Source organism: Ochlerotatus camptorhynchus, unplaced genomic scaffold (assembly GCF_037179485.1).
Source record: "Ochlerotatus camptorhynchus isolate MF236.1 unplaced genomic scaffold, CSIRO-AGI_Acam_v1.1 ptg000330l, whole genome shotgun sequence".
Lineage (NCBI taxonomy): Eukaryota > Metazoa > Arthropoda > Insecta > Diptera > Culicidae > Ochlerotatus > Ochlerotatus camptorhynchus.
Genome location: NW_027040818.1, coordinates 733,994 through 748,293, shown reverse-complemented (window position 1 = coordinate 748,293; position 14,300 = coordinate 733,994). Strand labels below are relative to the sequence as shown.

The following is a 14,300-nucleotide window of genomic DNA, read 5'->3' as shown; positions in this document are numbered from 1 at the left end:
TTGCTTGAACAAAGTCCTAAACATATAAAAAGATATTAATTATAACATAATTAACTAAATTTAAGTACAGAAAACAGAAACCGTCAGGAAGTTAAAAGTACATCATAAAACAGATTGTTAAGCCTAACACGGGAGATATTAAAATCAAAGCAGTTATAACATTTGTTGAAAATCTTGCATATGCTAGTTAACGGCTCAATAGCGCCGTAGTTTGTGCAAGAAGCCGGGATGTTGAAAAAAAATAATAAGAACCTAAATTTACGCGTCTGATATTGACATTCAACTGCTGCAGAAGTGAACCGCAATTGATGTCCGATCGCAGGAGAACAGCGATAAAGGTAGCCTTAGAGACGCCTCGGCGAACACTAAGTAATTGTAGGGACATTAAATTCATAACTAGGGAGATTGAAAGGATCACTCCAGGGTAGCCAACGAAGGGCGAAACGTACAAATCTTCGCTGAATGGCCTCAATATGATTCACCCCGTTGCTGTAAAAAGGAGCCCATACTACGGAACAGTACTCTAATGTGGAGCGGACTAGCGAGCAATAGAGTGTTTTTAAATAGAAAATGTCCCTAAAGTCTTTGGCGGAACGAAAAAAGAAACAAAGTTGAGAAGATGCCTTAGCGGAAACATAAGCCACATGGTCCTTGAAGGTGAGTTGTGAATCAAGTAGAACGCCTAAGTCTTTAATGGTATATTCACGGCTTAATATTTGCTCCTGTAGGCTGTAAGCATAACAGATAGGTGATTTTTTTCCTGGAAAACGTTATAATGGTACATTTATAAGCATTTAATACCATTCAGTTCTTGTCACACCAAACACCAAAAACGTCCAGCTGCTGCTGAAGAAACAATGCATCACTTCGATCTTTGATGACAAAGTATAGTTTGAAATCGTCAGCATAAGACGATCGAAAAGTAAACGTCATTAAGATACAATAAAAATATGAACGGTCCCAGATGACTGCCTTGATGTACACCAGAAGAAACAGCGAACGGTCGAGAAAAATGATCTCCAATCTTCACTGACATCGGTGAGGCATGAGCGAAGCCAATCAAGAAGGGACCCGTGAAAACCAAGTCGCTCTAGTTTGGCCACTGCAATCTCGTGATTGATATTATCAAAAGCAGCAGTAAGATCGGTGTAGATAGCATCCACTTGATGACCTCTTTCCATCTCGCGAAAATGAACTGACTTCCAAACCGAATTTCACCGCTGCACTGTTTTTTACCAGCAAGGAACTTTCTTTCACATGACAAAACTTGCTCATAACTCTTCATTATGCAAATAATTAATTTACTATTTTTTTTCTAATGTGTTGCCTAACAGAGAGACAGAGAGCATACAAAACAATCAGATATCCGCTCGAGTATAATGCACATTGGATGATAATCAAACCTAACTCATACGCACAAGTTCAACTAAATGCCGCTAGTCATTTTCGCCTATAAATCCGATCGCTTTGGAAAACAATATACTTATCGCATTTCCTCTTTTTTTTTCTTAATTTCAAATCGCACAAACACAAAAACGCAACCTAATCCTGTCGTTATGCTACGCTACACACAGTTCAAAATTCAAATAATTGCTCTACCTATTATTAGATAATAACTCACCGCCTTTCGTTTCCGAATAAATCTGGAAACGAGATCCTAAAAACAAAACACAAACATTTCATAAAAAGTTGCGCACATTCGCAAAGCACAACGCGGAAAAACTTAAAAACAAGAGCTACTAGTAAGTACTGCCATGTAGCATTCCTCATGATAATACCCTGCTGCTCGGTTTAACGCTAAATCGTGAATAGTGGATAATCAATGTATCACCGTCTACTGCTAATGATCTCAGGCAATGCAGGTGTTTGTGTGTGTATGTGTGTTTGCTTGTATGTGTGTGTGTGTGTGTGTGTGTGTAGTTTTAAAATATAATTTCCTTTCTTAAAAATATATGTCGTACTTCAACTATTTTCAAGAACTACAATGTATCAGTTTTGTCTATCTTTGTTTGTTTGTTTGTTTTTTTATCTCAGTATACAACCATCAGTATGTGTGTTTGTCTCACTTTCTCTAGTTCACATTTTTGCTTGCACTGTGACCCTCATACCTGTACGAATGGTAATCTCGCTTTTGTTTGAAACCTTAATTAAGTGGTTTGTTCTGGTTCTGCAATACTATCCTACACGGTTGTACAAATATTTACAATCCTTACGAAAACCTAGCAACAACATCATTCTTCGAGCGCATCAAGTACCTTTCGCTGTCCTTAGTAGAACGGGCTCATGAAATATCATACACACTCGTCCTGATTCTGGGCACAGTACTTGGGGAAGATCGGTTCCGCTCGGAGGCCCAGCTCCAGCAGATGATTCCGGAAGACGGACATGCGATTAAAGGTGTCCTTGGGAACGGACTCGCTGTAGATTTCCTCCACCGGGTCGGTCCACAACCGTTCGGCCAGGGCCGATGCCCGGGGCCAGAGACGGGAGTCCAGAGTTGATTCGTCCACCTGTTCCGTCCAGAGGCACGCTTCGCCACCGAGAATCTGACGCATCTGCAACGAGGTGAGCTTCATCTCGTCCCAGGGGCGGTGTTTGTAGACGGTCTGCCAGTTGCGGTACGGGGAGCAAGCACCTTCAGCTACAATGGGAAAAAATGTGATTGAGACTGCTGTGCTGTGGTTCAAACTCGCCATCACTTACCGGTAGACCGCCAACTGCCGAACCCGCAATCCAGATACCATGCGTCCACATGCGAAATCACCAGATTGAACCCAGCGCTGATGAGTTGATAGTTCTCCTGCCACTTGCTGCCGCCCCACACCTGCACAGCAAAGGAATTCTTGGAAAGGCACGGATAGTTGGTCAATCCGCTGGACCACACGGCAGCCATTTTGGGTGCCACGCCCTTGTTGGCAATCTGGAGTCGATGATATGCTTGCTGCATGAAATCACACCATAGCGTACGCATATCCGATTCGTTAAAGTGCTGCTGCCAACATTCCAGATTGACTTCGTCACCCCCCAGATGGAAGTAGTCCAGCGGACCCGTCAGTTCGAGCAGTTCCTCGTACAGCTTTTGCAGGATCAGGTAGGTGTTGTTGTTCTTCGGATTCAACTGGCCACAGGGAGGCTCCCCGCAGTAGTAGCTCCAAGGCTGCTGGTTGATACACAGACTCAAATCTCCGAGATTATGCTTCGGACCCCAGTCCCAACCATTCCCGGCGTGTGCCGGTGCGTCAATCTCCGGGATCACCTGAATACCTCGCACTTTCGCAAACTGTACAATTTCCCGAACGTCGTCCGTCGTGTAGATTTCGCGGTCCGAATAGGCTCCGTATTGTGCCAACTGCGGGTAGTGCTTGGACACCAGCGGGAAACTCTGCGAATCCGTTATGTGCCAATGGAACCGATTCAGCTTGGAATGAGACATCCCCACCAGGGTTCGTTTTATCGATTCTACCGAGAAATAGTGTCTCGATGTGTCTAGCATAAGGCCACGGAAACTGGCAGAAAAGAAGCAACAGATGAAAGCATTTTTATTTGTATCACTTTCACTCATAAAACTACTTACTTAAATCTTGGCACATCTTCAATTAAGGCTTTGTTGAGAACTTTAAGTATGCGGTCCTCGTCGTCGAACCAAATCAACTGTTGCAGCGTGGTAAGGGCATGCTTGGCCCCAAAGAAACTGTTGGTGAAAACTTTCACTACCAGGGAACGTGCCATGTCTATGAATTAAAATAAATCAATTGAGTAATGGGTCTTAAATCCCGATTGTACATTCTACTTACGTCCCACCGACATGTTGTAGCTCTCGTCAGTGTGCATCGTCAGATGAACGTCCGGTGATTGAAGTACATGTATCCGCACATCAAATCGATCCACATCGTACCGATTATCATCCACCACTTTGTAGAAGCGAATCTTCGCTGCTGAACCTTCCGACTTTCCAACATCTTGTTGATGGTCCTTCCCCCGAGCGCCATCCCCACTTTCGGTCACGGTAGAACTTTCTCCCTCATCCGAACCGGCCCCATGTGCCACCAGAACCCCTCGCAGTTCTTCCTTAAACACTCGGAAAGAGTCCCGTAGCAGGTCCTCTACGGGTTTGAACCCGGTCTTCACGCTCAAATGAACATCCGACAAGTGGAACCGGGAAGCCTTACTTCCAATCGAAGCCTTCCCCGTCGGTTGCGGCCAAATGTTGATTGGCCCACAGGTCATCGTGCAAGTCAGAAACGGAACCCGCTTTCCAACCGTGCTGCCACCGAATGTACTCTCCGGATCGTTCGAGTCGATGTAGTGCTGCCGAACGCACCGATTGTTAACGCATTTGTACGTCCAGGACTTCTCCGGTGAACTGCAAAGTAAAGCACAAAGCTATCACTAAGCCATCGTCAAAAATAACCTCCCAGCCGGGTGGAAAACTTACTTCACCTTCGGTGGGGGCAATCTACCGAGTCCTCCAGCCCCGTCACCTCCGCCAACGCCATCCCGATGGAAGATCCCAGCGAAAAGCATCGCAGATCCCGCCGGTTTCAGAGAGCTCTGGTTCTCGTTCCAGAACAGGAACATCACTAGGAATACCATCACCAGCAGTAAACCGAACAGAGTTTTCCTCAGGGATCCGGTGAAGGCCATCTTCTTGATGAAGTTGGTCAATATGGTCGTCCGGAGGTTGCGCTGCTGGGAGTTTCGCTGCAGAAGGAAAAGATCGAAATCAATGTGATCACAATGTGTGTTCTGTGAAAAATCATTATTATTCTATCTTTTGGGGACAATTATGCTTCTACCGGAAGCTATTAGATTCTGTACAGCAAAGAAATTTTGGGGTTATTCTTCAATAAATCCAGAAGGGAAGCTGCGTTCTATCAAATTAAAGGAAGATTCATGGTGACCGGCAAATCCCGATTTGCAATTTCCCGATTTTTTCCCATATTGTGGGTAATTTTTACGATTGTATTGAGTCAGGAAATATTCTGCTGTCTTAGTTATAACCCATTTAACCGAGTGATTTTTTTCGGCCAATCGCATTCGATTATGCGTTTAATTTAAATGTGTACTGGGAAATTATCAAAATTTCAGGAAAAAAAACTGTTTGCTTCTGCGTTTGAAGTCATCAACATTTGTCTGTTTTAACTACCTTTGAAAAAGTTCGCTCAGAACGCTTTACAGTTCAATTATTGACCGCTTTGCGGCACCCCAAAATCATGTCCGATGTAGCTCTATGGACTCGAATGGACGGGACAATGTAGTTTTGACATTTTTGACCAAAGTAGGAAACTTTTCTTGTTCATTGTGAAGTTATTGTACTAGACAATCAATTCCAATGTATAACTCATTTACGCCAAAAATGCTAATGGGACGGTTATGCCACACAGGGCAGAACATGGAAGGTAGCGAAACGAAATATAACACTGCGAAACGGAATGCAGAATCAAACCAAAACAGCAATTAAGGTTATCAGAAACATGCATTTCTGATGCTGATAGGGTTACTAGAAGTGCAAAACAAATAGGAAAACCCGGTAATATGCATAAAGTGCAGTTCAGATTAGCGGCGTTTGACTTGTTGCGATACAAAAAAAAAGTATTCTTCTCATGCGAAGTACCATGGAATAATTAGCTTTATTAGAAGCCAAGAACACTTGACAGGAAGATTAATGATGACAGGTAGCCGTATTTAGAATAAAAAATAGATATCGATGCGACCCTCATATCTCACTTGCTAACCTGGGGTTCAACCCACGATCTTCTGTTTGGTGAGCAAAAAACGGTCACCACTAGGTCACCGAGTCCTTCATTTAATAAAACAATCAAAACAAGTCCCATATTTTTTTAATAATCTAGGGGAAATGGATTTAATGTCGGCATAAATGCCCCTAATTTAGGCCCATACAAAAAAATCAGCGATCGACTAAATTTTCAAAAGCGACCAAAAATATCCAATAGTAGCGTCCCAATGACGCGTTCATCTAGATAAAATTGAAAAATAGCAGATTTTTAACGATGAACCCAATCTTAGATCCATATACAAAATATGATTTAAGAATATTCCCAAGATTCTGGGGCTTTGAGATTTGTGTAGAGCCTGAAACTAGAACTTTTCTTCAAAATTTGTGATTAATAACAATCTTCGTAATGAAATTGATCTTTCTGATTTGGAGAAAAAAAAAATAAAATTAGAGATTTTGAAATTTTTTCAAGAACACAGATTTGAAAAAAAAACACATATGTACTTGTAGGTCGTTGAGTCGTAATTGTCAAGGCTCTGAAATTTGCAAGCATTTGATGGATTATAACAGAACAATCTATAGAAAGTTGCGGACATTTGCAATTTTGTGTAAAATTTAAAAGTATTCAAAGTGTTGATTTCAAACAAATATTAGGGAGAATTCTCACATAATTTTCGACGGAGAAGTTCTGAGCAGAATTCCAGAATTATTCTAACATGAAGTCCTTAAAAATTGTAAAATAAATTTGGAGGGATTTCTGTAGAGAAGAATGCATGTTTTTTTTTCATTATGATAGTCACTTTAACACTGTTGGGTCATTCGTGACTAGTTCGGAGTGAGATTTGAACTCGTAACTTTGGAGTAAGAGGTACGGATGCTAACCACTACGCCGGAGTCGTCCCCAAGAATGCAAGTTCTAAATTAAATTCTTTGGTTATTTTAGAAGCTTTCAAAATGAGTTGTCTTAATCTAGTGCGAAAGATTAATCACAGACCTCCAACAAAAATTGATTGCAAAAAAAAGATGATAATTAGAAAGAAATTCTTTAAAATACTTCAAGGGGTTTCACCATAAAATTTAAAAAGATTTCTGCTGCTTTGAATAGTGTTAGAAGAAAATTTTGAAAAGCATTTCAAAGGAATCAGAATCTCCGAATAGGTTCAAGGATTCCAATCAAATTCTTAGAAGGGGTTTCAAGGAAATTCCAAAACGGTTCAACGGTTATTATTACACGGAATGTTTTTTGGTTAATTTCAGAAGAATTCCATGATAATTCCGAGCAGAATTCTAAGCTAATACTGGAATTCATATCATGAGAATTTTGAATATCGTAAAATTATACCCCGGAAAAGAATACATCAGTTTCGGATTTTAAAAAAATGTGTTTTCATAGCCCAGCATCTTCAAAATTTTCTTTTAAGGTCCATGCACTTTACTTCTTAAATTTAAGCGACAAAATCATTTAAATTATACAACCAATAAGACGGGAAACTGAAGAAAATTATGCAACAAATAGAGAAAGACATTCATTTGCTAAATAATCACTCCGTTTTAATGGTTTATTCTTAAATTCTGGAGTAAACATTTGTTCCTATGGTATGGTTAATTATTTTTCCGCGGTTCTCTCGTCAATTTCCCAGGTTTTTTTTTCCCGGTTTTCCGGTTACTTTTCAAATTCAATGATGTTTTCCGGTATTCCCGGTTCGCTGGTCACCCTGTTTAAACTAGTGAAGTACCTGACCAATTTTAAAAATATAGATTTTGGACAAAATGGCGCGCATTTCAAAAACGAGGTCTGATTTTCAGGCAAAAATATCAAATATATTCGTATTACTCAGGTACTTCACTAGAAAAAAATATGTTGAAAAAGATTAAAAAAAAAATCAAGTCGATAAATCAATTAGAAATATGACTTTCGTTTCCGCACGACTTGAAAAACATGGTTTCGAGAAAAACGCGGTTAAAGATAAATTTTACGCAGGTAGTCCCCTAGTCTCCGCCCCAAAATAATTCGAAAGAAAGTGTTCCCGGGTATAAAACCAATTGTCCCGTATTCTTTAGACTCAAAACTATCATTTAAGACCAAAAATCAAATCAATTTTTCGAACCCACTACAGTTGGAACTGTCATAACATCTCTTTAAAGGTAATTCCCTGTAGCCTCCTTTTTCGTGTTACATTTCGCAATTTCACATCTAAAAATAATAAGGTTTCTGTGAATACACGTAGCTTAAACTACTACTTGCATTTTGCTGCGGAGAAGCAAGCAATGTCAGAAATTTTCATATCTACAAACCTCGTAGATCTGTAGTTGTGTGCTCTTGAAATTGCGAGGTGTGATGGAAAAATTGACTCTACAAGGAAACACCTCAAAGGTCTTCCAGAACTTATTTTGAATATTAATTAGAAATGAACCTGGAATCCTCCTCCTTAATAAGAAATGAACCTGGAACCTGGAATCCTGGAATTAATTAGAAATGAACCTGGAATTAATTAGAAATAAACCTGGATTTTTCAGAGGAACTACCTAAATTTTGTACTCTGAACTCACACAAATGATTCGGAGTTCTAGTCAAATATTCTTTGGAGTTCTTCGAAAAAATCTCTCGGTATTTTTCTCTGTAATGCCTTGAATCTATTCTAAAATCTCTTCAAAATTCCCTTAATAGTTAGTTCATCAAAGTGACTGTAAATCTTGTTCAGTCCAAGGGTCTTGAAATTGATTAATGGTCCAGAATCTTATTTTTTCCCGATTTGTCATCGAAATTTACGGGCTTTTTCCGTTTTTGTTTTTCGATGATTTCGAATTCCCGGTTCACTGGTCACTCTAAAAAATCTTTGGCTGCCGTTCGGCACTACTTCCCAAGTAACAATTGTGGTTTTATGAGGATTCTGTAGACTATGATTTAGACTTTGTAACGGTTCACGCGTTACGAGGCCAGAATCAGACAACTTTCTCCACTTATGCGCCAAGCAAGCGGTTTTAATCTGTTTTTTTTTTTTTTTTTTTTTAGTCAAGGCGAGTCTTTCTGTTTCTCAAATAATCCCGACAACTCGCTTCGCAATCTACCGTCCCATTCGCAACCACAAAAGAAACCAACGATGGGAAAGATGTATCGACCGAAAATTAAACAACACGTTGATCAACCTCCGACTTTCTTTCGGTCTGTCGCTTGTGCTATTGAAATCTATTCGATATTACTTGCTTGAACCTCCTGGATTTCATTTTTTTCTTTTTTTATTGCTAGTGTTTCTCACCTTCTAGGCCTAATGTGTTTTCTAGTTTAGCTTGTGCGGTCCCGTTTCTAAACTGCGAACGTTTATTAAAAACTAAATAAAATCTCTGACCTGGTTGATCCTGCGACGGATCGGCGAGTCCTTACTCGGATGTCCTTCCTCGATGGTACTGTTGCATACAGCCAACGGCTGGTCAGTGAGCGAGTCTAGCCACCGACGATGAGTGAGTCGATCGTTTTCAGCGGTGTACTAGCTGGGACACTAATGCGAACTGGCAGTGCCACCTACCGGAATCTCGGCCGTGGTGTTGCAATCCTCACTGATTCGTACCGCTGTATCGGCGTTCTATCAAGGCGGTACCAAGTTGAACTATTGGAGAGTGTGTGTCCGTGGAAGCGGCGGCGAATTCGACCAAGCCACAGTTGGTGGACTGAACCGACACTCGAACGTGGCGGGCAAAAATAGCCGAGCAATCGATGGTGCGTATCCTTGTTGGCGTCAATCGAAATTCGCACCCGGTGTCCTGATGATATACGCGGTCGACTTTTGCACCGAATTCCCTTCGAGCCGAAGAGAGGCTAAATTCGGCAGTTGGCTTCCGAATTCCTCTCGGGAAGGCGTGGATGACCTTCGAATGGCCCTAGAGGGGCGAATGCTGGCACGACGACGAGGACAGGCCTACAAGCCGCCGAACTTCTGATTCGTCCCTAGTGTAGCGTGACAGGTCGCTATTCACTACACCCGGTGGGGACACCTTCACTTGAAGGATGATTGGTGTCCTTCGAGGAGAATTAATAAACGTTCGCATTACAAACAAGGTTGCAAAGACTCATTTCAGCTAAAACAATGTTTTTCTAAATTATGAAATAATTAGATGCCATGATCAAATTTTGAATTGGTAGGATACAAGAAGAGGTTGCAAAGAATGTGTTTGACATATTAAACCTGTTTATTTCACTTCATGAGAGTCACAATCAGCGATTTTTCACAAACTCACTCACTCACTCACTCACTCACTCAACGATCAGCAAATCGCTGATTGTGACTCATAGAAAGCAAAATTTACAGGTTTTATGTTTCCAACGCATACTTTGTAACCTATTCTTGTAAGTTACAAGTAAAACATGCCATCATACCATCTTTTGGTTTTATTATTCCGAAAAACATTATTTTAGCTGAAATGAGTGTTTGCAACCTTGATTACAAATATGAAAAAACGTGGCACTAGCACCTAGTTAGGTTGTATTATATAATGCAATATTACCTGCGACTCGAGGGAATAGTACCCGTGCGGCAAAGCACAGCAGCACGGTTTTTTCTAGTCTTTTCCTAATTAAATTAATTAAATTTAGATTCATTTTCCAAAACTACATGGTATTTTTTTTTTACTCACTATTCAATTAAAAACAACTAATGCACAAGGGCCGTTTAATTTTCTCTTTTTTTTCCACTTTTAACTTTTACTGAAAATATAATTCTAATTTCAAATTTAATTTCATTTAATGACACTTGTCCAATAACACTCACTATAGTTCCTGATTGGCATTCACTCACTGCTTTAATGCACTAACTGACTTTTTTTGCTGGTACGTCTGTTCTATTCGCCGATCAGATAAAGAAGAGGTTGATCATCGCCTCATGGTATCTATTCACCCCAAACTTAACCGACGCGGTTTCCCAGGCTTTTGTTCTCTCGGAATGTACATAATCAGTACGTCCTTGAGCTGGCTATTCGTTATCATTTCTTAGGTAGAGAGATGAGCCAAATAGGATTACATAACGAGTTGTTTTTTTAAATTTTGTGGTTCAACCTCCCACCACTAGGGGCGCTCAGATCACACGAAAGTGCAAGAATAACCCTTGCTATTCCCATGCTTCAAATTAAATATTCTGCGGCATGGGGCAAAAAAATAAAGTAAGTTGTACATAATTTTAGCCTGGTATCATTTTGTAACATCGTTACAACTTGTAGAATGCTTTAAAACCTTGATAAAACTTGCAATGTTACTTGGGTTAGCTGATGACAAGTCAAGCAGATTCTACATATACTTGACAGAGAAATTAGGTGAAAATACGCTCAAAGCTTGGTTAAGAAGCAGGTGGGTCAGAAGAAAGTCCCCTATCTCAAAGTTTGTACAGTCTTAAAATTTGTCTAAATCCAAGATCAGATTTTTTTTAAATTATCAGTATTCTAAAACAAATTAAGTGATAGAAACGTGATTTACTCAAAGCGCGCCATCTTAAAAACAGTTCAAAGTCCGGCATTTCGAATTTTCCTGTTGGTTTTGAATCTTGAATACTACTCATGCAGGGTTGCTTCAATTCACTTTGCTATAAAAAATGTTCTGCGGAATTATGGAATCATCGGATGCCATAACAGGGCTGGTAGTACTGATGCGATATAATAGTAGTGACTTTAGTGGCTAAAATTACGAAAATTGTGACCAAATAGTGACTTATAAATAATAAATATGGTAACTCGGAAATTCAAATACGGTTTGATATTGAAATAAATTCAATTTTTTTGTCATGGATCCTAAAATTATATTTCATAAATTCCTCTAATTATCGTATTGAGCAAAAAAAATGTTTTATTAAATTATGAAATAATAAGATATTATGATAATATTTTGTATGCGTAAGCAACAAGAAAATATTGTAAAGTTTATGTTTAACACATAATTCCTGCCAATTTTGCTACATGAGAGTCGCAATAAGCGATTTGTCATTTATCTCACCCACTCTTCGCTCTTCACTCTTCACGAAAAGGCGATCAGAAAACCACTCATTGTGACTCTGTCAAAGCTAAATTTGCAAGTTTTATGTATCAAACACAAACTTTACAATCTTGTCTTGTTGCTTAAGCAAACCAATTATTATCATAATATCTTATTATTCCATAATTTAATAAAACATTTTTTAGCCGAAATGAATGGAAGGAACCCTGCTTAGAATCATTAATTTACTTGAAGTCTCCTTAGAAGTCGCACGCAATTAACCTCTAACTTTTTTCATCAACAGCATTCCGCCAAATGATGTATAGAGCTTTAGTTGGTTTTGTTATTAGCTACAACTTTTGTTCATAACTCAAATCTGTATCTCTTATGCATGCATCACGAATTAGAGCGGGCAGAACTTGTTACTGTTTTTCAGTGAATGTAAAATACATTCACTGAAAAACAGTAGTGGCTTTTGTTCGCTCTGGTTCGTCATGCATAAGAGATACGGATTTGAGTTATGAACAAAACATGTAGCTAATAACAAAACCTACAAAAGCTCGATGCATCATTTTGCGGAATTCTGTTCATAAAAAAAAGTTGAATGTAAATGAATGCACGAAATGAATGCAAATGATTTTCCATGCCTGATCTTGGGCTCTGAATTCGTATTCTCTTTAGAGTTTAGATTTCATTCGAATTCTTTAGGATTCTCTTGGAATCAGCCTCAGAAATCGCCCCAGATTTCTTTTACTTTTCGCTGAGTTTGGAGACCTTTGGAGTTCACGAGATTTGCGTTACACCTGGAGCTCGTCTCTCAATTATCTTGGAATTCTTCCAAAAAATTTTGTGTGTCAGTCTCAGGGCCGATTTTTTCACCTCTGTTTAAGCCTTTAAAGCAGTTTTAAGATCCAAGCGGAGGTGAACAAATCGACCCTCAGAGCACCTAAATTTATAAGAGACTTTCGTTGTGTGTAGTTTGGCATTCTTCTCTGAAAAATTTCTTGGTATCATCCGTAGAATTCCTTTGATTTTCACTTCAAATTTCCTTTGGAATTTTCATTGATCTAGCACAGACCAATGTCGTTGAAAAGTTTCCAAGGTGCAGAATATATTTTCGAGAAAAGGAAGTATATTTTCCTCGATTTGTTCTCGAAATTCAAAACTTTTCAAGTTTGTTTCCTGGTGCTTTAAAATTGCTTGAATTTGTCCGGTTATAATTGTTTATTTTTTCACAGATATGCGTATACGTATACTCATAACTACTGTAGAATTCCTTAGTGCAAAGTACTCATTTTAAACATTTTAATGATATTTTTCACACCCTATATTGATGGGAAAAGTGAGTTTTTTAGGAAAATAGTGAATGTTTTAAAAATAGTGACCAACCCACTAAAAAGTGACCTACTACCAGCCCTGCATAATGATATTTTGTCTTTTTATGTTACAAGTAGAGGTTGTAAAGTATGTGTTTGACACTTCAAATCTGTCTATTTCACTTTCAGAGAGTTACAGTTTTAATGATTGATGACTAAGCTCAGAACAAGCGCTCACGAATCCTAAAATCGCTGATGAGGATTTGGAATATGCATCGTATAGTATATATCAAGCTAAACATTGCATTAGGTCCTAAGTAACATTGACAGATTCTCTTCGTCGACTTTTTCTTTGTATTCCTACGGCCATGTAAAGAAATTTCCAGGTATTTTCAGCACTCATATCGATAAAATAAGCTTTTATCTAGCATCTAATACGACAAACACAACAAGAAACGGTTATGTGCTCAAGTTATTAACGAAAGAGAAAGTCGACGAAGAGAATCGATCAATGTTACTTAGGACCTAATGCAATGTTCAGCTTGATATATTGTGGTCCTGAATTATTCGCTATTGATATAACGCCTAAAATTATGCAACGTATCATATAAAACAGCTGCTGCATATATTTTCCTTCTATAGTATTAAGCCGGTTCAATCAAATAAGTAAAATAACTGATATCGAAAGTTCAATTTACCGAAAGGTTAAGTTCAATCCTCTAACAGAATCACTGAATACGTCAAGTAACAAAAAGCACGTACTTACACAGCAAAACATAATTGAATTTTAATTGTGATGCAAGCATTCATGCACGTAAACTTGATTTTCATTTCATACAAACGAGCAACTTGTAAACAATGTTGTTTACAAAGATGGGCTTTTGTATACAATATTTGTAACATATCATGAAATGTATCAAAATGTAAACTTATATGATATAAGACGCTTCATTTATGCGCATCACATTGAACAGAAATTTACTACTTTTTCGAACAGTGTAGCTGTGCAATTATTAGCAGATTACCGTAGGCCTTGTAACAACTTTGCAGAAGACATCACATTGCTATGACGTCACCCCGAGGATTTATTAATTTTGATTCAGATAGGTTGCAAATCTGGCCCACTGTGCATTGAGAAATATACGTTCAAAAGTTATAAAAATGCTAACTTTTTTGGTATTGTTGGAAGTTGAGAATGATCGAAGGGCCATTAATGCGACAGTGCAAGTCAAACGCACACTCTTTGCCTAACCCGTACGAAGTACGCGGAGATTTGAAGTATGTCTTCTAATCT

General features: G+C 38.9%; 1 protein-coding gene across 1 annotated transcript in view; it reads right to left on the bottom strand.

Annotated features, from left to right (window-relative positions):
* Positions 1 to 1,281: 1,281 nt before the first annotated feature.
* Positions 1,282 to 14,300, bottom strand: part of fdl (fused lobes) — a 166,565-nt gene continuing 153,546 nt past the window's right edge. The window contains exons 4-8 of the mRNA XM_065230444.1: positions 4,436 to 4,701; positions 3,795 to 4,363; positions 3,575 to 3,731; positions 2,704 to 3,506; positions 1,282 to 2,641 (exon numbers count right to left, since the gene is read on the bottom strand). Of these exons, the coding sequence (XP_065086516.1) occupies positions 2,292 to 2,641; positions 2,704 to 3,506; positions 3,575 to 3,731; positions 3,795 to 4,363; positions 4,436 to 4,701 (2,145 nt within the window). The 3' untranslated portion in view covers positions 1,282 to 2,291. The remainder of the gene's footprint in view (positions 2,642 to 2,703; positions 3,507 to 3,574; positions 3,732 to 3,794; positions 4,364 to 4,435; positions 4,702 to 14,300) is intronic.